The following is a 22,366-nucleotide window of genomic DNA, read 5'->3' on the forward strand; positions in this document are numbered from 1 at the left end:
GGGTATTCAGAACAGTGATATCATTCACAAGCTTCCTCTTTCTCGTACCTGGGTAGTTACGGCCTACCGTCCGTACTGGGGACTTCATTCGAGGACTCCCTCCGTGTAGAGCTCCTTTCTTGTTCGAGCACGGTCTTCAACACTCGCGCCAAGAATCCTATCTTCACACGAGAATCGGACCAACGAATGTACTAGCAGAGCCTTGCGTACGCGCTCCCTCCTGAACATCCGGGCTGTCTCGAGTCTTCTCGATAGTTGCCTGAAACCGGCCAGCTGAGTATTCGTGCTCAGAAGGGATTTCGCCGCCGATGTTGTCGATTATTGCAGGCACGTACGGAATACGCCTGGCTCAAGTGCATTGTGTTTAAGCGGATGTTTCAAGATTGTCCAGCGACGTGTGGCGGGTTTACTGTACGGTGCATTACCTTGCGCTAAACTGCTTGCTTGAAGTGCAAGCCCAGCGGATGAAGGGCAGTAACGTGCCCAAGGAGATTTTAACAGGCGGATTCTCCGGTGTCATATTACCGTTGAACATCAGTCTGGCGCGCTCTTGTGGGTGTCCATGCCTTCACTCCAGGTCGAACGACTAATGGTCTGCACTAGAAGTGTGATAGCTACCAGCTTGACGTGACGGTGCTACGGGAATGCCATCTAGCACGTGCCTGGATGATGTGTTCCGTACAGCTGCGTGATGTGGTGGTAGAGCAGGAACAGCGTGTTTGTCTTAGAATATAGCAGGCTGGAAAAAGGGGCTGCTTGCCAGCTGACAACACAGTATTTATGGGAGGCTTTCCTGAACCCGACATGGCAGTTTCAGCAAATGTCATAGCGCAAAGGACGTCGCAGACTCAACAAGCTGCTATCATGGTGCTAGGGTTGGAGTTTGGGTAAAGTGCTATTTGAAAATAGAATTGCAGTTTTGCTGAAGTGCTAGTGACAATAATATTGCAATTTAAGTAAAGAGCTGTCGATAATAATATTGCATCTTGAGTAAAGTGCTACTGACAATAATATTGCAGTGTTGATAAAATATGATGCGGATCAGACTGATGGTGGAGGGGGCGCGGGAAGCTACAACTCTTCAGCCTTGCAAAGTCTTGGAAAGACGACAAGGGTGGTTCCACCAATCAAATCGTATGCTTCGCGGAGTGAACGTGGAGTGACACGAGCGAGCATGGAGTTTCAGCGTGGAAACTCAAAGGTCAGACAAAGGCTTGACTTCGGGGCAAATGCTGGAGCCCTTCGAGTGCAAAGGAACTCTTCTAAAGAAGGGATCGTGATTGAAGAGGACCAGCATCTGCACGAATGGGTCTGCGCATTGGCTACAGCGCAGGACTACGCTCGGTTGTTTGCTGAATGGTCAATGTGTCTGTCACTCATGAGTTCCCCTGTCCTCTGAGACGAGTAGTTTCGTTCTCGAAAGGTGACGACACTATGTTCAAATCTTGGTGGTTGCGCTAGTCGGGAGCTATGTTCTGTGGTCGTGTTCATGTCCAAGCTGACAGTTGACTACCTCGCCATGTATCTGACTACCGGGATGAGTTGGGCTCGTACACGTTCTCGTGCAGGAGGAGGTCTGCTATGCCCCCGAAAGAGCTCGGTTTACCTTCGGTACTTCGTTCGTAGTCGTGGCCTGCTCGTCACAGCACGGGTAGAGGACAAGCTCGGCTCTGAGGATCGGTAAAGATGCATGAGGCGTAACCTGGTTTTGCAACAATAGATTGTTGATTGTTGATTGTTGATTGTTGAGCCGAGACTTCGGGCTCAGTAGGTCGCAGATGCTTCAAGAGTAGAGCTGGCTTCGGCATGTCAGTCTTGCCTTGATACAAAAGGGTCGGGCCCGACTGCTTGAATGCATTGAAGTGGATAACCGAATGCTCGATTTTTTTTTTCTGCACAGCTTCAAAGCGGAGTCATCGTGACCAAGCCCACTCACGCACCATTGACGTACCTTGAACGTAACCGATATATTTTCAGACCGCAAATTGTTGGCCAACAAACCAACCACAAATTGCGGTGCTTGAACACAAGTCCTCACCCCAAATCCTCTGTGGTGTAGTGGTTATCATTCGAGCTTGTCACGCTCGGGACCCAGGTTCGATTCCTGGCAGGGGAGACCTTCTTTTTGACCTTCGATAGAATTTTGGTTCGAGTCTCGGCCTCGTTTTGCTGTCTTTTTCAAAGACGTGATGAAGTACATCCTACAGGAGTTTCTGTGTGGCATTCGAACCAAGTTCCATTGCCTAGACCTACTGTGTACCGTTATTAGCAAAGACAGTGACGCTGTGGTGGATGTCTTCTTGCAGTCTCGTCATAACAGATCGATTCCGAAACAACACCGACGACAAGGAAAGACCTGAATAGCTTGATGCTTGACCCAAATTCTTCCTGCCTCTGCGCCATCAATATGAGCAAGGACCCATTGAAATAATTGGAAGCTCCATGCTTGCCACTGTAGCCCAAAGCGGCGTGCCCGTCGAGCATAGCTGGACACTCAGAGACTGCCCCCCAGGAGCTCGAACATCTCTAGGAGAAACAAAGTTGCATGATCTAGGAAGGGGTCATCAATACTCCATACGTATTCGGTGAGGTTATTAGACGCGAAACCAGTCCCGATCTTGAGTTCGGTGAACCTCTACTCATAGAGTTCAATGCTCATCTTGAGACATCATGCCCCAACAAATCCCACCACCATGTGTCCATAGGCTTGGCGGTTGTGACAGCGTCTGATCCCGATGTCGGATTAGTACTTTATGAGTAGTACACCCCCTACTGGGTATGGTACTGCTGTTCGAAGCCAAAGTGCACCCCTGCATGAATGCCACACAGCCATTCAAACCACCAGGTATGGCATTGCAGGTCACCGATCGATTTCAGCAGATCTGATGGGGCTTGACAGGAGTGGCGGCGCGGAACCAAATTCGATAAGTGTGAGATTGGGAAGATTGATGACCTCGACAAGAATAGGATCCCCGCCCTAGATATAACCGTGCCGATTGGGCCCGATGCAGGCGCCGACAAAGAAGCTGCTGTAGCGAAACCTTTATGCATGGCACACGTCATGCAATCAGTCTAGGCGACCTTCTCCTAATGCACGCCTCAGTATGTACGAGTCCTCGTACGTGCAATCTGCGGTCGCGTGTCCATGGCAGTCACGGTTGCGTGTCTCATGTGTCGGACTTGACGACAGCTATCTCCGCTCCTTTTGTGGGGAGAATTTCAACCTAACTGAGGGGGGTTTGTCTGGCTACTATCTCGTACGAGGGAGCAACGGAGAAATGTTTCGAGGTCAAGCCATGGCGAAGACTCGGAGCAGAGCAATTGAAGCATTAGGTCCTGTGTAAGCGTCACAGTCAGTGGACCAGAAGTCCAGAGAGGTACTTATGTTGCCGCGTGCATACTTCGTACTCGTACTGTGTATGCATCCTTCCAAGTTCCAGTCTCACTGGCCCACGAACAATTAAAGCTGCCATCTGTAAGGCACCTGTGGTCGATCATGGATGACCAGTGCTCGGTTGTCTCAGCATCATTTCCGATACACATGGCTCTTCGAACCTTTTCATTTTCGTGACAAGGTGGAGTGCTTGGATGTTTGATCGTCGCATGTAAACCTACGAGATAACAAGCTACAATTCAAATGACGCTGTGGAGATCTGGAATACTTCAGTTCAAAACTCACAGAGGGTCTGATGGTCTGTCCTTGTGATGTCAAAGGAGCCGCAACTGTGGTAACACTGCATTCTGGAGAGTAACGGTCGAGGGTTTTGATCGCTGTTACGTTGCACTGACACTGTAGCCGCTCCGACAATGTATCAGACTGCTTTTATGAAGGCGCAAAAATGCATCCAAAGTGTGTTGGACACAGATTCAATAAACATTCATCGCTTCAGATCTGCAGATGCTTCGATCTGATTACCCAAAGAGGTGAAGCTCTATCAAGTCCTCTCAGACGTCGACTCGCGTGAGAAGAGATGAGTTTTTCCCTAAGGAGCAGGACTGGCGCGTTAAAGTAGTCTAGCTCGTCCCAGAGCCTGCACGCCATAGGCTCCGTAAGCGGTGCCGAAAGTGGAATTCGCGCGGAAGGTTGGAACCATTCAGGGTGGCTGGGAAAAGTACCGCAGGCTTCGAGCCTCTAACCACTTACAGTGCTCCGTACTCCGTCACTTGTCGAGTAGGGCAGATCGCTGGATCTTAGGGATGGCCAGGCGAACCAGGGATCCCTCCAGGCTAGTTCCTGGCGCCATCGTTGCACAATCCTAGGGACATTTGGAGGCGAGGTGCAACTCGGCAGAGGGGGAGGTGGTGCAGCATAAAGCTGTGCTCGTTTTCTGCCTCAGGTCGTTTGATATACTCAGACAAGATCTGTTCTGAGTTGCTGACGATCAGCGAAATCGGTCCTTAGCAAGCAGCAATAAGACAGAACTCCGGATAAGGTGCTGAACATCTCACGTCAATTGTCGCTTCCGCAATGCCATTTTCCGGGTGATGTTCCTGCCCGAGCGATGACATTCGCTCGATTTTGCCGGTCAATGCGGCCCCGGACGTGGTCAAGAAGTGGCTCCGTCAGGCTTGCATTAGGACAGCTTCAAAACCAGGAACCTGCCTACAAACTAAACCAATGGACGCGCCTCGACGCGCTCTGTCCATATCGCCAGCCGCGCGACCAGTGCTTATGCGCTGTACGCTTTTACATACAGGATACAGGAACGGCAAACGGTAGCAAGTCAGCAGAGAAATATTAGCTACACCTGCTCGTAACCGTACCGGTATCCCGAAAACCAAGAAGGACAGGAAAGTCAATCTGATTCAGCTCCCATTTTTGAGGGAAAACTGATGTAGCTGCATGTTCATATCGCCTGTTTGAGAGATGGGAGGTGCAGCTTTGGGGGTCAGGGAAACTGTTGTCGCAGGACTCGGGATGAGAAAGTGAATTGACAGGTTGCGTAGTATCACGGCTCCCAAGTGAAAGGGTGCGCAGAAGAAAGGAGTTACTGTAACAGCGCTTTGGGGAAACCCTGGGGGGCCAACAGATAGACCCGAGTCACCATGGTTAAAGGAAATGTCAACTCTCCGGCGCTGTAGGCATGCCTGGAAACGGCCTTGTGGGAGACCAAGACAAAGGTCGGAGACCTAATGGCCATCGATAGCGATTGCACAAATGAACGACTGCCACAATACTCCGTAGCGGTCACAAGATGCTGGGGGCCCGTTCTGCGACCTGCTTGAAGGAAACAAGATCTGTATGAAGTGAGGTGGCTTTCTGATACAGCTTGAACAGTGAAATAACTAGTCAGTAAGATACCTTTGAGGTACGATACCTGTTGATTCGTGAATTTGCGGCTGGCTGGATGTCTTTTTGATAGTGAACCCGCTCTGGCTGGCTGTCGCGTCACCCGCACACCCGCAGCAGCTGCAAACTTACCTCGCCGTCGTCCCTGATTCACTGGCGGCCCTCTTCAGCATCCCTGCAAGTCGTGTCTGGGCTGCATCTGCACCCAATCATTGCTGTCAAGTCCGACCGTCTCGTACACTGGTTACTCCACTCACTGCTCTTCCTTCATCTCAGAACTTCAAAGTGCCATTTCTCCTGTTTCTTTCTTCCCATCCACTACCTCCGACTCTTCCCAAACCTCTCTCCATGAGGCCTTGACCTCGTCCTTTTATCCTCACCCTCCCTCTTCTCTCCTGTCGTTGGACAAATAAGATACATCACCGACTTGCTGAGTATCTTGCTGGTCCTCGACTCTCCGCCCACGCTCAGCCCCGATTGAACCCACCTGAGCCTCATCCCTGCTCCCCTTCCTGAGCTCGCACCAGACTGCTCTTTCCCACTGCACTCGCTTACAGCAGAACGTTCCGGATAACGTTCTGCCTTGGGTTTCTGAACAAGAGGATCACGGGTCTAATTCCACGAGGTAAGAGCTTCTCATCAGCTGCAGCCATCGAGTTGGGAGCAAATTCAAGAATGCAAAACCATGGGCCCACCTTCAGTCCTTCGATACATTGAGTACCCTACAACTACATGGTGGTCGCTATATGAGCAACCATTTCTCCAATGGATCGAAGTCCCAGCATAACATAACATCCTTAATGACGGCTGAATTTCCTCCCCATTGGTACTGCTTCTTGTGGACGCACCCTGCCTACCATTCGATCTGACGACGGAGTCTCGCCCGAGTACTGGAATCTGTGAATGGATACGAGAAAGAGGAGGAGCACTGTAAGCTTGGAGCATGCTGCAATCTCACGAAGGCAGGAGTGTCGCCGTCGGGTTGGTGTGACCACATGTGGGAGAGGGAAAGGAGTTCCATTCATCGAGTGAAGGTCGGTGTGACATAAATGAGTTAAAAGGGAGGACATGGCCCAAACGAAGATGCAAGGAAGAGGAATTCGAGATCGCTGCCATTCCCGGTCATCTATACTTTCAGACCTGGATCGAATGTCCGAGCACCCAGGAACTCCCTCGACCCAGGCACTCCTCGATGAGCTGAAAGCACTGGCTTATGATTGTCTCCTGGCATATTACCCCACATTTTCGATCGGCACTTCATCAGACTTGGACAGTTCACTGACTACAAGTTTTCGAGCAGATTCGAAAAGGTCACCGACGTCTAGAACAGGCACGGTACATCCAAGATCCCAAGGTCAGAGCCCTTTTCCTATCCCTTTCTCTTGCCTCGCTAACCCCATTTTAGACTCACTGCAAAGCTGGTATCCTTTTGTGGCCTTTCAGAAGTCCACATTCCAGCCCGGAGCACCAAGCTCACCCCAAGCGGAGGCGTTCATTCGACCTTTGCTCACCCGACGCACGAGCAATTAATCTTGCTTGCCATTCCAATCCTTGGACCAGATGAAGAGACATTCGTGGTAATCCCTAGTAACAAGGATTGGTGAGCCATAGTGCCGTCATCTCATATTTGGTATGTTCTGTCAATCCACCTCCATATCAACCGCCAATCATCTCCTTGCTAACCATCTGACGCACGCTCCAGCTTCCTCTGTCTAGAAAGACACCTTTTTTACTCCTTGGTACCTGGCCACCTCCAGCCTCGCAACACATTTTAGTTGCGTCCGATCATTCACTCTTTCAGAGATTCATCGATCTACGACTGTCACTCACTTTATCCCGTCGTTAACCTTCACCCGCGTCAAGCCTTTGTTTTATCTGCCACTACCTCAACTCTCAACTCACATTCTGCTCACCCTATCCCCAACTCAAGATGGCTTTCAACAACAGAATCTCCTCGTTCGGCTCGAACGACAGCGGCTACGAAAGTGGCATCGTTGAGGTCTTTGATGAGCCCCGTCGTCCAGCTGTGAAGAACGTCGATCACGCAAAGGAGCTTGCCAGACACACACAGCATCGTATGGCTTCCGAAATGTCGCGAAGAGACGCCGATGATTATCAGCAAGACATGCTTGAGCACATGTTGAAGATCGACGTGAGTTTCCCTCCACTAATCATCAAGCCGATCTGAGCTGACAATTCTTGTACAGGTTGAGACCGTGCCCGATGTTGATGCAATTGACATTCAAACCGAGATTCAATGGTACATGAGGCCTTATCTTCTCGACTTCTTGGTGGAAGCCCACACCGCGTTTCAATTGCTCCCGGAGACTCTCTTTCTGACGATCAACCTTCTCGACCGTTACTGCTCCAAGCGAGTTGTCTACAAGCGCCACTACCAGTTGGTCGGTTGCGCAGCGCTCCTCATTGCTGCCAAGTATGGAGACAAGAAAGAGAAGGTCCCCACTATCAAAGAGCTCAAGTCCATGTGCTGCTCGCTTTACGATGACGACATGTTCTTGCAGATGGAGTGGCATGTTCTTTCGACCCTCGGCTGGACCATCGGACACCCAACTGTTGACGCGTTCATGCGGTTGGCTGTCAAGTACAACATCTACGACCCCGAGGCGGAAAGCTTGACACTGTACATCCTGGAGATTGCCCTCTACCACAGAGACTTCGTGTCGAAGCAGTCACACACCCTTGCTCTTTCGGCTCTCGTCCTGGCAAGACACATCCTGGGTCGGCCCCAAGCTCGTTCCACTGAGTTTGCTTCTCACTTCTGCAGCACCACCGTCATGGAACTCTTGCAGAAAGTGCATGATCCATCTGGGATTTTGTCACGCAAGTATGCATCGGTCCGCTACTCAGGTGTCTCTCGAGTTCTCACCGACTTCCTTGCACGCAAGGCTGCCATGTCTACGGCCCGGGTTCCCTTGACGCCAACATATGAAGTCACTCCTCCTTCAGCAGCCATCAAAGCTTCTGGGCCTGAGTATTTCCAAACCTACGCCACCCCACAGAAGCCTCAATTCCCCGCCCTCGTCCAGCATGGTCTCTACACTCCTCCCATCACTCCTGAGGGTGACATGTTCGGCGTGACACAGAAGAACTTCAGTGCACCAAACCAGTACGCCCCGCCCACACCAACTCCCGGTCAAGTCAGTCAGCAGTACGCCTCCTATGCTCCGGGAACCCAAGCATGGAGTAGTGAATCTTATTGAATACCAGTTGGTGCGAAAAGCCGACATCACAACCAAACCAAGATAGCATGATCCTGCGGCCTGTTGCTTTGCTCGACTGATGCTATTCTGTCACGGCAACACAGAGGTGTTCCTACCATAAAGAATTTGTGAGATATTCGTGTGCATTGCAAGCGTTTCATCATGTTCCAAGCATCAATGCTATTGTCCAAAAGGTGGAGGGAGAAGAATGTTACGTAGACCACTCTTTAATTCAGATGGAAGCAAGAGGAAAGCGTGACACTATGGTCAGGAATGGAATGTTTCGGGTCTGTCTGTCAAACGGGTGGGCACGGCGCCGGCAAACATAAAAGTTGACCACACTGCTGAACTGGGATATCCATGTGTGCCTTGCTGGTTGATGGAGCTCTTTAGGACACGGAGCTGGGCGCCAGGCAATGGCCAAGGCAACAATACCTTGTGACCTTATTGTAACATGATGGAGGACAGATTGAATCGACCCCCTTGACTTTTTGTGAGAAGGTGGTTAATGGAGGGATTACGATACCCATACCCCATAATTTTATTGCCTTCGCACAGTTCGTGCTGCCCCCGGCTTACAGCATTGGGCTAAATGTATCCTCTTTGATATCGTGTACTATTACCTCGCAAATCCTGGTCCGAGATATAGCACGGCGTACCACGCGGTATCCCATTGAAACCTACAGAGCATGCATGCATCAGATGTGAAACTGGGAGCCACGTGCGATGATGTCCCATGACCCCTTGCTTGACCCCCGTCGCCCTTAGCAACATTACTGTGCTGTGGCATTCCTCATCGCTTCTCGGAATCTCGCATATAAGAGTCCGCCAGCCAATGTATCCCCAGTAGCCTGGCGAAGCTGGGAGAGCCCTGAGAAGTTGCTCCAGCCTATTTCAAGTGATTGGGCAGAAACTTCTACATGTTACATGGCAATGGGAATGTACTTGTACTGTAGCTTGAACTCACGCGCTGGAACGGCGGAGCAAAGGAGCCCCGAAGAGCGTTAATGCTTGGTTAGAGGCAGGCAGGCAGGCAGGTGGACAGGGAGAAAGCGAAGCAAGAGGGACCTCGGGAAGAGTCATCGCCATGGAAGATACGTTTCAAGAAATGTGATTCGAGTTAGTGGATTCAAAGCAATTACGAAGTACTCCGTACTTCACTAGGCAAACTCGGTAGGCAAGCTCGGAGCAGCAAACTCGAGGTACGTAGGTACAGTACGTAACGCAGAACCAAGCTGCTTCCTAGCTTGACGTCTGGAAGTCTGCCAATGCGTGGTGTCTCGCTTCAGCTCTTTACTTTCGGTGCGGGCAATGTCCTATCCACTAGTTTTCCCGTGTTGTCATGATCAATCAACGAGGATGATTCGTGAGCATTGGCCGGGACGGGCTTTTGAGTAACAAACCCGCCGTCATGTATCGGTCGATTTTCTTCGAACACCGGAAACAAAAGGAAAGGGGCAAATGAAAAGGAGTTCTGTATTGGCTGCTTGCTTGCGAGTTCACACAAGCACGTGTCTATCTGTTTTGTTTGGTGTTCGCGGTATTTCGCGGCGTTCCAGTGTTTGGGGGAGAACCTCATTTCTTCGTTTGGCGGAACGACCTTCACTTAGGGCCTTCCATGTTTGTTACTCCTGCCGCACGCGCCACGGGTGGCTCGGCTGCAGAAGGAATCGTGTCAAGGCTTCTCGGTAAAACACTCCCACCCTCCTTTTTTGGCTTACTTGGTCTGCATCTCGACTCTCACCGACATCTCCGACGATTTCGCTTGAACGGCCGCTGAGCAGGGGGGGGCTTGTTCGAGTGGGTGTTGAGACTCGTGGTTGCGGTGCTGGTGTGTTTTTTTTTTGACCTCTGCGCGAACGGCTTCGCAGATTCAGGCGAATATGTCGAGATGAAGAGAGATGGGGGACGAGATGCAGACCCCCGAGTGAATTCGAGATAATTTCCAGAGGTGGGTGGCGCTGCATTCACGTCGTTGCTGTAGAAAACAATTAGTGCTGGGGGAAGGGACAACTCAGAAATGGTGGAGGGCTTACGAAGGTCCTATTGAGTGAATGCAGTCTCAGTCTGATCTCGTAATTCTTTGCATTAACTCTCCCGGTGCACCGGTAGGCAAATTCTGCCAGATTGTCCCGAAGGACGGTTATTCAGTTGTCTTGCAAGACCCCTGCGGGTTTTCTTCCAGGGCGATGATTTGATCGCCTCGGAGCACATTCGGTGCGTGGCCGTCGTCGACGACTGTTGAGTCTGTCACAGAGGACATTGCTCGATTGGCACAAGGCCGAGTTTGTCTGCCGCCAGGGACACTGGTAAGCTGCCGCTGGACGTTGCTGAAATTGACCCCCGGGGGAGACCAAGGGGCCGGGTCTGGAATTCAATCACTCTGTCGGGTGTAATGCATAGGAGCGAGAGTACAGCATTGGTAATACTGACCCTCGCAACGGGTCAAAGTGTGCGTGGGCGAACCACGACCAACACGATGCCGAAGAGAAGAAAAAAAAAAGAAGGGAGAGAAAGAAAAAATCAGAACACGCGAGATATTTGTAGAGTACGCGGGTGCGGCAGTCGGTTGTGCGCGTCAAGAAAATTCACCACGTCGGAGGAGACTCGCGTGGACATGGTGAACTGGGTGAAGGGTCGTTGTTTCTTCTCGTCATCAGCGTTGTGGAAGTACATCATCCTCGTTGTGGGTAATTGTCCTGCTGAATGTTCTGAATTAAGAACTGATACAAGAAAGTCAATAAGCTGTAGAATCCAAGAGACCGGCAGGCAGGTATAGTCATATGGTCTAATTATGCGGCTTGCAATATGCACGGCCAAGACATCCAGCACTTGGACGTCGCTCTCACACCCTCACCCTCGTTAACTACAGAGCCAAAACAGCGAAAGCAACCGCTCCAGCACCGAGCAGCGCAACCGCGTTCATTCCCGTGCGTCCTGCAGCGCCGGTATAAGCTGCGACCCAGGCACTGGTGGGAGTACCTGCGCTGTCGTTCCCACTGTATGGCGCAACTGGCGTTGCTGAGGCTGCTGCAACCCACGCGGACGAGGCCACGGGTGCAACGGTCACGGTTGTGGCGATTGTCACGCTGGGGCTGGGGCTGGCCCATGTGCTGGAGCCGGCTGAAGCAGCAGCAACAACAACAGGGGAGGATGGCTTGCCTTCTAGAGCGCCCAAGGTGGAGGTTGCGGTCGAGATAGGTGCAATGGAGCTCTCGCTATTCCAGTCGGCCCAGGTCGCGGTCGAGGTAGGTGCAACGGAGGGATCGCTGTTCCAGTCGCTCCAGGTGAAGGCGCCTGTGGTCACCGGGTCATTGGGCTTCATCGTGGATGACTTGGATGCTTCCCAGTCAGCCCAGCTAGAGCTAGGGCTTGAGCTCGTTGTTACAGGGTCGGCAGGCTTGCTGGTCGACGAGACGGACGATTCCCAATCAGCCCAGTCGAAGCTTGAGGTTGTCAGGGGAGTTGTCACTGGATCAGCGGGCTTGGTTGAAGACTCCCAGTCAGCCCAATCAAAGCTTGAGGTTGTCAAAGAAGTCGTCACTGGGTCGGTGGGCTTAGTTGACGATTCCCAGTCTTGCCAAGCGAAGCTCGATGTGGTACCATCCCACGAGCCGTAGGGGGTTGTGGCAGGCGACTCTGAGGTGGTGGGGGTAGTGGTGGCGGAGCTGCCGCTGTGTGAATGTGCCCATGTGGTGGTCTCTGAGCCGGCTCCAGGACTGGAGGTTGTGGTATGAATGTACGGCGACGTGGTTGGAGACGACGGGCTGCTGGAGGTAGTATACCACGTGGTGGTTGTAGTTGCTGGTGCGCTCGTCGTACCTGTTGGTCCACCGAAAGAATGCGAGTGTGTATAAGGAAGGGTGGTACTCTCGGAAGTGGTTGTCTTGGTGGTGGTCGTTTGGGAAGTGGTTGTCTTGGTAGTAGTTGTTTCGGCGGTGGTTGTGTGGGGAGTCGTCCAGGTTGAGCTGCTAGAGGTTGTCATCGTACTAGTTGTCGAGGAAGAGGTGTGAGTAACTGGTTTCGATTGATATACGCGAACATAGTTCACGTCCCAGTATGCCTCTGTGAACTGCTCAGGATGATCTCCCACAAAGACTGAGCACTGGTCCCCCTCGATCGCCGCACAACCACCATTGTACCAAGTGGCTTCGCCGAAATCTCCGCAGAAGGTGGTGTCGAAGATGAATCTGTTGTCGGCGAAGTTGGCATCGATGTCGCATCCGGGACCGTTGAAAATGGAGTCCGGGAGTCCCCACCCGGATGGATCTGGATTACCAGAGGTGATATCCGAAGGGATGGAGCCCCGGGGGAAGAACCAAATCTTGATAGCATCTGATTTCCATTCCATGGCGTAGACGCCTCCCTTGTTCGAGTTGAAGCCAGCGCCGTAGCTGACAGAGCTCTTCGAGAACGCTCCACAGCCTTGAGCATTCGCACCAGTAGCGACATCGTACCTGCAATCGTTGCCGTTGGAAGTGCCAGTCATCTCCAACGGGCTCTGGGCGATCATACAACTGCCACCGGTGTGGGTGGACGTCAGATCATTGGCCTGGTTGTTGGCTCCTTCGATGATGTCGATTTCGCCATCTTTGAGGGGGAAACGAGTCAGCATCGTCCTTCTTTGAACACCCTCGACTGATCCGCTTCCGGTACTGGAAGTATCATACGGGACAATCAGATTGCTTCGGGAAATGACTCACTGTAGGGCCACGTCCCGGAACCAAGAGTCCAAAATGCAGGCCAAACACTGCAGCCACTGGAGTCCGTAGTTGTAGGCATGTGCTTGATGTCCGCGATAAAGAGACCATGTGTCCAAGAATTGATACTTTCGATCCTGACGCTAGGACGACCAACGCCATTGATGCCAGAGTATTGTACAGTGCCATCGTATGTGTGGGTGCTGTCGACCTTGATCTGAGCAGAGCCACCACGTGTGGTGATCAAGCCATCCGCCAATGCAGTGCCCTCGTCAACATAACTGATCAATGTCAATATCTTCGTTCGAAACAGGGGTCGTGTCGACGTACGTGACAAAGCCATGGGTCGGATCAGCATCCTATCAGTCGTTAGCAGCGGTCTCTCCTCGCACATGGAAACCAATGCGTACAGTGAAGAAATTGAAGCCATCAAAAAAGTCTCTGCCCGAGTAGTCGGTGTCCAACGCATAATATGTATCTGAAGTAGCGGCAGCGGAAGAAGAAAGCAATAACAAAGCAGAAACGAGTGTGGTGCTCGACCCCAGAAAGAGTGATGGGGAAGGCATATTGAATGAGCGGCACGCAAACGCGCGAGATAAAGAATGTGTTAGAGAGCGACGGCGATAAGAAGCACAGAACTGAGAAGAAGAACAAGAAGGAAAGGAAAGACATAGTCGCTATACGTAGTCGGCCATGGCGCCTTGCAAACGCCCTTGTGGAGAGCCTAACTTCCTACGAGCAGGATGTCTCCATCGACGTTGTTTGTGGCGCGCCATCTGAACGCAGTATCTCAAGCGTTTACCGACTCTGTGCCAATCGGGGCGATCATTGAAACCGCCATCAAGCCAGAATAGAGACGAGATGACATAAACGAAAGGCACGGCGCAAGCCAGCAACCGATGCCACATCACGAAACCGACGCCGCATCGAGATTCCACGCACATGGCAAGGAGCCCTGCTAGATCCACCGGAGGGGGGGTAGTCATTCATTCCGGGTCATATTCGAAGGGTCTGGGCATAGTAAGCGAGACGGACGAGGCCGGACGATGAAGCATCGGATCGCTGAAGGGGTCGAGCCGAAGTTTCTCAGCGAAATTTCTCGTGCACGCATGCCATGAGGGTCCAAGGGAAATGAAGGGTTGAATGAGGTTGAAAAGGAGGCGTGAATAGCCTCATGCTCGGCTGGAGCTTGAAAGAGACATGGCGTCGCCATGGCCAATGACACGAGGCGCCCGGCGCCTCTTCGGGCTCGAGACATGCTGAAAACGGACCCCATGTGCAATTTCCCCTGACATGATGGCGCGGCGAGGCCGACGACAGGAACCTTCTTTAGCAACTACTAGAAATAGCTGCATTTTCAGCAGCGCCTGATGATTGATCACCACCGGCCACAGTCCCAGCCAGGATTCTAGAGCTTGCCGCTGCGAAGCCAGGCCGGTCCTGTTCACTTCCTTCAGTACCAAATGCATAAGTACCCCTGGCCGAAAAAGAAAAAGGAGCCCGACCACGGAGTAGAAAAGACAGTGTTTCTTTTGTCGACAGGAATTTTGCACCGAAAACAACAACTGGGGACCTTTGTCGATGGCTCGTCAGGTCTTGACATTCATCCCAAATATCGTTCAATAAGTGCGCCAAGGGTTGGCTGCTAATTCGTGGTAAACCATGCCTAGCCGATGTGGAAAGTTTGAATTCATTTTGGACAAGATCATATCTGTAGGATTGTCATACCTTTCATAATACATAGAGATGGCCATTGCTACGAACGGCCTCGATATGAGGTGTAGGTGTAACAGGTGCGTGATGATGGTAACATGAAGAATCCCTGCTGGCTGGCGTGGTGGATCACCATGTGGCAGGACAAGCGAAATCTAAGATACTCTGGTGACCGAGGCGTGGCAACCCAAACTTCCATTACTTGATGTTCCCGAGGCGAGCTCTTTCTTATACTCGTAGGATAGAAAAGACCTCATCCCTCCCTGAGGAGTGGGCAAAGCGGAGTAGCATATTGCGACAGAGATAGGGTATATATGATTCTTCCCGGGCCCAAGTCCAAGTCTCGTGCAAACTGTGTTCATGCAGTGCTTGCCTCGAGCGTGCCTGGAGCTTGTCGGCTTATCGATAGACTAGCCCACTAACGAGTTTAGGCACCTATGTAGGCGGTACCCCGCATCTCGCGGTGTTGCCTGAGCCACTGACCCCTCCAATTGCGCACGCCCTGGGCAAGCTCTTTGAGCCTTGAATCAAGTCCAAGCCACTGCGAGGGGAATTATCAAGCCGTCAAACCATTGCCATTCCCTCCCACACTCAAGCACCTCGCCGGAGTTCTTATCCTTTAAGGCCTGTCGATCCGTGCCAATATCGATTCAACAGGCTGCTGAATGGCAGTGAGCCCAGGAAACATATGCACACGGCGGGCGAGCCAATTGTCGGCGTAGTGACAGCCGCCACATTTCCAATGCCACCCATTCGAGCATCAAGCCACTGCTAGGTTCCGGCCTTGGTTGTGTGTAGCTCGAAATCAAATCACATCACATCACAGAACCAAGAGAAAGTTGTCTTTGTGCATCGTTATTGCTGTTGGACTATTACAGTAGCTGGCGATCACACTTTACCCAACGCAAGGGCAAAAAGGACTCCCTGTCACTAGGCGTTAGTTTCAGCTTCAGTCCCCATTCATAGCTGAATCCAGTCTGTCTGCCACTTTAGACAACGTCCTTCATAACGCGCGACAGTCTATGGACGAGCACGATGCCGCGACAGAAGCCCCAGCTGATTCCCACTTCCTGGGCTTCCGTTCCGCATGATCGTTTGAGCCTGTTCAGACTCCCTCCCAAGGTAGGTGCAGTGCGGTGCTCAAAAGTCAATGACCGAGCTGAATACTTTATATAGCTGGACCTGACGCCCGCTGCCATACCTACCGAGCATGGTGAAACGGCCGACGCTGAAAAGACGGCCGGCACTCCACCAAGCATTCTCCTCGAGCAGCCTCGTCCACCCACAGCCAGTATAGCGGCACTACCTCCAGAAATCGTCCTCGAGATCGCCAGCTACCTCCACCCGGTCGACCGCATCTGCCTCGCCCTGACGTGCAAGTCCCTCCTCTCCTCGACGCTGCAGACCCTCCGCTGCACGCCCACGGACTGGGTCTTCTTCCACGACCTCGGCTACAGCTGCCACATGCCGATGCTGTACGAGCGCCTGGCCCACGGCTGGATCCCCCAGGACCGCTTCCGCTACTGCCCGCAGTGCTACAAGATCCTGCCGCGCTGCCCAGAATACTTCAAGCAACGCCTGCGCCGGACGAAGAAGCCCAAATACGACGGCCGGGTCGCGTGCACGGGCGTCACCGAGAAGCGGTGGAACAGTATGAGCAAGAAGAAGAGGTACGCCCACTTGCTGCACTATTGGTGTCACTCGGAGGGGCAGAAAGACAACACCATCGATTCCTTCTGCTTGTATTGTCGGGAGAAGATGGTCCGGGAGGGGCGGCGAGACTGCGAGTTCGAACTCGACAGCGAGCGGGGCACCTGTTCCGTGCGTTGTCCATTGTGCTTGGAGGATGCTTTGACGTACAGGCCGCCGCGGAAGCCGTGGTTCCGCAAGACAGTAGGTACCTGTTGTCGGCACTTTTGGCTGCCGCTGGAGTTGCTGGCTTATTGGACGCTGTTCTGTTGCGTGTGGGGCGTCAAGTTTGTGTGTGATCAGGGTGAACGGTGTTGGCGGACTTGCGCTGGGCTGTGTTGCTCTCCTCGGTCATAGCACGTCCGGTCGGCCATGATAGGCGTTTGGGCTTTGACGGAGCTGCGGCGGTTCTCACCCGTCTTGAATCCTTGCAGATATTGTACTGGAGGATCTATGGTGAGGACTGGCGATGAGACAACTTGTAGATCCCGTTACTGATACACGGGGAGTAAGTGACGTGTTGAGATATGGCAATTGCTATACCGCGGGTATCAGGCCCTTGTGGCCCCCGAGAACGTTCTACGTATGTTGATGTATGTACTATTCCGAATGCGAAGTCCCGTGGCACAACACGAGGGACGTGGCCCGGAGATTGAGAAGTGAGATACTATTAGAATTACGGCACGCACGAAACAACCAACAAGCTAAGACTCGGCTCACTCAACCAGCACGTTCTGCCCTACTTCCTTCCATCACAACAGGGTATCATCAATCCGCACGTTCATCCGCGTTGCGGGCTGCATCTCAGCTGTACGGGGCAATTCATTACTCTCCCGCATTCACCGCACCTCGTGAGGTGCGACAAGGTCCGGATCATGATGGTGGCCCGTCGTCACGGCATCATAAATCCTGGTGTGCTCCCCACTTCTTCCGCCTACCGGATCAATCGAATCTCTGTTCAAGGTATCATCTGACATCTGCCCACTCAGACTGCTCTCACCATGACTGCTTGTTGTGGGCGGGTCGGCCTTACTGACGATGGTCTCCAGCTTATGGCCGCCGTCGTAGCCACTGTGGGATTGGCCCGCTGCAGCTGTGGCGGCAATGGCGTCAGGAGCAACAGCAGAGCTTCGCCGACGGGTTGCAGCGGCGGAAGCACCGGTTACAGCGCCGGACACGGATTGGCGGTGACGATTGGCGAGATTGTCGAAGGGGTCGGAGGAGAGTTGGAACAGGGACTGTTTGCGCTCGCGGACTTCGTACTGTTCGGCAGGGGTCATATGGTCGTCGAGAGGAGCGACATTCTTGGTCTCGGCGGCTAGACATGATGTCAGGTGTCAGCAGGTCCGAGGTGGCCGCGATCTACGTAGGGTACAAAACACATACCCGAGACTCGCTTGCGACTGTAATAAGGGTCGGTCGAGGGTTCAAGGCTACTTTTGGTGCCTTTACTGAACTTCCTGACGTCGTGGCCTCCGACACTATACTTGCGTTCGCGGTTCCAGTATTCCTCTTCCGGTGTGAGCCCTGTTGCTCCTACGTCCGCAATCTCTGCCTCTGCAGTACATTGTCAGTCGGTCTCCAAGACTAGCTTGATCTGAGGATACTCACGGGAGACCCGCCTGCGACCGTAATATGGATCGGCAAGAGGTTCCAGCCCACCATGCAGGCTGTTGCTGAAACGTCGAACATCTGGTCCGTTGGCAGTAAACTTCTTCTCGCGACTCCAGAATTCTTCTTCTGGAGTCAGGCCGGTGGGACCGACGTCCTTGATAAGCTCATCTGTACAGCAGAGCGTGAGCGAGCAAGTTGGCAGTGTGGAAGCACTGGCTTGTCATACCAGGGACTGGTTTCCGGTTGTAATATGGATCTGCTGCTCTAGTCATCGTGGATGTTCAGAACTGTCTGCGCTGGTGGACGGAGAATCTTTGGATAGTAGGAGTGACGGGGCTACTGTGGATATATGGAAACCCAGCCGTAGGTACTAATTCCAACAAGTCGCACAGGCGGCGGTGAAATATACGCTCGACCGGGGCTTAGCAAGCCCAAGGAAGAGCTTGGGTTACGAGGCGGGGGTGCGCAGTGTCAAGCCATGACAGTCAAGAGCATATCCGTAAGAGGCTTGAGGTCTCGCCGACAACGTATCTCGATTCGAGTCTGGCGAATTGAGCGAACCTACCGTGGTGTGTGGTTGGTGGGAGCGATGTGGTGGCTCGATCGTCTGACGCTCATGCACGCTGATGTCGTCCATTGCCCTGGGAAGACCCCGCCTGGAGCGCTTGAAGGCCGAAATGGAGCCTGGGGCCCCAAGGCTGGGGAAGTACCAAGCGACGAGCTGAAGCGAGTTTGCAGCTTCTGAGAGGTGGGAAGCTGGAGATCTGTAAGCGAGCAGACCACAGACACGCGACAAGCTTGCCGAGAGTCCCGGGCGCATTGTTGACGTAACTGGGGAAATGCTGGTGATACGGATCTCAAGCTGGGCTCCATCGATTGTTGCCTTCTCTGGCAATCGCTGTGTGGGGAAACAACGGCCTCGTACGGTGTATGCGTGGTGCTGATGTTGTGATCGAGGCCAATTCCTCGCCTTCACAACCTTTAGCATAGAGATCCTGAAGGACGAAGCGACCTCCAGACTTGGCCAAATGCCCACCGATCAGTCTCGTGGCCCTCGGCGCTCTAAGACGCAGCTTGGTTTGCAACTCATCGCAGGCGAGAAAAAGCGAGAAAAGGGCCGATTTGATTTGGCCAAGACCCAAAGCTGCGGCGCAGACGAGGAGGTGTTGACGGCAACTATCAGTGAGCAGCAAAAGAACAACATCGACTGTAGCAGCTCGGTTCGTCGCGGGACCGCCACTCTTCCGTCCTTCGCGAAATGCCTCATATTTCAAGGCAGCCGCCGTGCATCAAGAAGAAAGAGGTGGTCGGTCATAACGCAGTCGCAATGGATCTCGGACAGCCAAAACAAGAGCAGGATAGATGAGTTGGGACTGACATACTGGGAGTAGTCGGTTGTTGTTGAGAATTGGCAGCTCTCGCACGATGCAATGAGTCCCAGATGGAATGATCGCCAGTGCTGAGGAAAAGTGTGACACTGGTACCTCAATGTCCGTCCCTCTGAATGCTACTGGAGATGGCGTCCGCTCTCTACCAACGCCGACATTCACTTGTGCAGGTGTCTAGGCTACTTCACTGCCAGCCCAGTCACTGCCTTGGAGTAAGTCGTTGTTTTTTCCTTCCCTTGCGCGCCTTAAGCCCGTTACCGTGTGCCCCTTCTCTGTCTGTCGGTTTCCCATGCATTGAGGCCATGACGACGTGCAAGTTCCTCGTCCGCGGCAGGTGCAATCGAGGTCAAGAGTGCAAGTTCTCCCATCTACCCTCGCCAACGCCGCAATCAGAAGCGGCGAACACCACCACCACGCTGCGCCCCAGCGCACCATATTTCCTCCCAACGTTGCCTACTATACCCACATGCAGATTCTGGCTAAATGGGTGCTGCTGGAACGGAGCCGATTGCGCGTACCTTCATCCTGCGGTCTCACAACCGCCTCCCGCTGCCCCTACCACCACTCTTCGAAAGTCTGAAGCAACCTTGGAGCGACGAATGAAGGGTGCCTGCGTGCGCTTTGGCGATGGTGCCCAAGTAGTGAACGTTCAACTTTTAGCGACCGCAGCACGATCGGGATCATCTGATAACAGCAACACGCGGAGAGGCAGAGCACAAGTTTGTACTGTCCTTTGCTCATGGTACAACCCGTCGAGAGTCGTGTGGCTCCATTACCGCAGCGACACATGGGCCAGTAGGGCAATCAAGCGATTCGATGGCAGGTTCGGCGGCCGCCAATTCAAGACGAAGTTGCAACAGCCTCCTCAACACCATGCCAATGGGAAGGGGATATGGTCGGTCCAGCTGAGCAATGTCGCTGCCGATGTCACCCAAGAGCAAATACAAGAACATCTGCAAGGGGTTGTGCCAGACAAAATCGTCATGGGAAAATCTACTTCAGAGGGCATGGAAGCGAAGCCTGAGAAATTTGTTCAAGAACTCTTCAGCCAAGCGAGCCACAAAGTGCGGTCTTTCGAGCGGGAGAAAACTGCAACCGGATCCCGCACAAAGGCTTTTGCTCAGTTTGAACGAGCCTCAGATGTTCGAGCAGTCCTTGCCTACAACGGCCTCGAATTTCCCGAGATAGGCTCCAAGCTCTATGTCGACCAGGTTGCCGCCGTGAGGGTGCCGGTCGCGGAAGAGCTCTATGCCATCATCGAGGGTAAAGTGTCAAGGCTACAAGCCAACAATAAAGATGGAGTGAGGATTTCTACACACCACCGCCCACTTTCTAAAATGGTCGATCTGCGCATTTATGGCTCCAAGTTGGAAGCTGTTGCCCGAGTCAAAGCCCAGCTGGCCCAGATTTTGGTCGGCACAGTGGTCCTGAACGATTGCGGCACTGCGTTATGGCATGAATTCTTCGCCTCAGACGCAGGCGTCACCGCTCTACAAGCTATTTCCAAGCCTGGCGAGGTCTTTCTCTACAGAGACATGCGAAAGCTTCAGCTGGGATTCTTCGGCACGCCATCCCTCTTGGAAAAGGTCCGTCGTGCTGTCATTCATATTCTCACGTCGCACATGTCGTGTTACTTGCTGTCCCTGGAAGGCGAGCTTTTTGGTGAAGCGCTCTCAGGAGGTCTACGTCGTGTCATCAGACGCTTCGGCAAGAAGAACGCCTGGTTGGATATCCTTTGTACACCGCCTGCCATGTTATTCAGAGGAAGCCCTCAGCATTTCGAAGTCGCCAAGTTACTGATCACTGATCCTTCAGTCGTCGTTCCAGCCGATGAAGAGACCGGGACAGGCAACGAATGCCCTTATTGCTTTCTAACCATTGCTGACCCGGTCGAGCTTCATTGTGGGCATTCCTACTGCCAAGGGTGTTTTGAAGCTTTATGTCGCGATATTGGGGCCAGCGAAAACGCCATCACCTGCTTTGCAAATCTAAATGGTTGTGGGCAGATGGTCTCTTTGGAGGAGATCAGAAAGGCTCTTGACAATAGCACATTCGAAGCCGTACTGGAGTCTTCCTTCGAACAATACATACGATCTAAACCAGATCATATCCAATACTGTCCGACTCCCGATTGCCCAAGTATCTACACCGTCTCCGAAGCGCCAGGGGTCTTCACCTGCGACAACTGCCTCATCTCGATTTGTTCGAAATGCCGTGCTCTGAGCCACGACGATCTCACATGTGAAGAAGCTCAAAGCCAGAGTCGAGTCGAGGAGTTTGTATCTGACGAGGACAAGAAGAAGCTGGGGATATCCAATTGCCCAAAGTGCAATGTCCTGATCGAGAAGAAGGACGGCTGCAATCACATTACTTGTATGTGTGGCATTCACATCTGCTGGTTCTGCTTGGCCACATTCGCGAGTGACGAAGAGTGCTATGGACATATGTACCAAGCCCATGGGCGCTTCGGCGAGCTTAATGCCGCAGAAGAGCAAATCCGCGAGCTGAGAGGTGATGGCCTCGAATGGGGCTTGCTGCTGCGTAGAGAAGGATGGAACATGGTAGATCCGGAAGAAGATGACTGGCCACGCCAGCGACTTGCGGGTTTGTGGCATTTTTGACTGAGCAGTCCTGGCACAGACGCAGTCGACAGACTAGGAACAAATTCGCGGAGGGCGCGGCTTCAGCGCGAAGCAATCGTCACCAGTGTTGTATCGGATTGAGCCTGAGGGCTTAACGAAGCAGAAGGTC

General features: G+C 52.8%; 5 protein-coding genes across 5 annotated transcripts; 3 read left to right on the forward strand and 2 right to left on the reverse strand.

Annotated features, from left to right (window-relative positions):
• Window positions 1-7,220: 7,220 nt before the first annotated feature.
• A1O7_01398 (uncharacterized protein) lies at window positions 7,221-8,511 on the forward strand (the record flags this gene model as incomplete). The annotated part of the gene is made up of 2 exons (XM_007755435.1): window positions 7,221-7,442; window positions 7,498-8,511. 2 exons carry the CDS (start codon window positions 7,221-7,223, stop codon window positions 8,509-8,511), a joined length of 1,236 nt encoding a protein of 411 aa, XP_007753625.1.
• A 2,866-nt stretch (window positions 8,512-11,377) lies between these two features.
• Window positions 11,378-13,777, reverse strand: A1O7_01399 (uncharacterized protein; the record flags this gene model as incomplete). Its single annotated transcript, XM_007755436.1, has 4 exons — window positions 11,378-13,101; window positions 13,215-13,492; window positions 13,542-13,570; window positions 13,622-13,777. 4 exons carry the CDS (start codon window positions 13,775-13,777, stop codon window positions 11,378-11,380), a joined length of 2,187 nt encoding a protein of 728 aa, XP_007753626.1.
• A 2,182-nt stretch (window positions 13,778-15,959) lies between these two features.
• A1O7_01400 (uncharacterized protein) lies at window positions 15,960-16,912 on the forward strand (the record flags this gene model as incomplete). The annotated part of the gene is made up of 3 exons (XM_007755437.1): window positions 15,960-16,046; window positions 16,101-16,745; window positions 16,787-16,912. 3 exons carry the CDS (start codon window positions 15,960-15,962, stop codon window positions 16,910-16,912), a joined length of 858 nt encoding a protein of 285 aa, XP_007753627.1.
• A 540-nt stretch (window positions 16,913-17,452) lies between these two features.
• Window positions 17,453-18,499, reverse strand: A1O7_01401 (uncharacterized protein; the record flags this gene model as incomplete). Its single annotated transcript, XM_007755438.1, has 4 exons — window positions 17,453-17,931; window positions 18,000-18,170; window positions 18,225-18,395; window positions 18,454-18,499. The coding sequence occupies 4 exons, from the start codon at window positions 18,497-18,499 to the stop codon at window positions 17,453-17,455; spliced, it is 867 nt and encodes a 288-aa protein (XP_007753628.1).
• A 1,715-nt stretch (window positions 18,500-20,214) lies between these two features.
• A1O7_01402 (uncharacterized protein) lies at window positions 20,215-22,236 on the forward strand (the record flags this gene model as incomplete). The annotated part of the gene is made up of 1 exon (XM_007755439.1): window positions 20,215-22,236. The coding sequence occupies one exon, from the start codon at window positions 20,215-20,217 to the stop codon at window positions 22,234-22,236; it is 2,022 nt and encodes a 673-aa protein (XP_007753629.1).
• Between the last annotated feature and the right edge of the window lie 130 nt (window positions 22,237-22,366).

This window comes from Cladophialophora yegresii (assembly GCF_000585515.1).
Source record: "Cladophialophora yegresii CBS 114405 chromosome Unknown aczIN-supercont1.1, whole genome shotgun sequence".
NCBI lineage: Eukaryota > Fungi > Ascomycota > Eurotiomycetes > Chaetothyriales > Herpotrichiellaceae > Cladophialophora > Cladophialophora yegresii.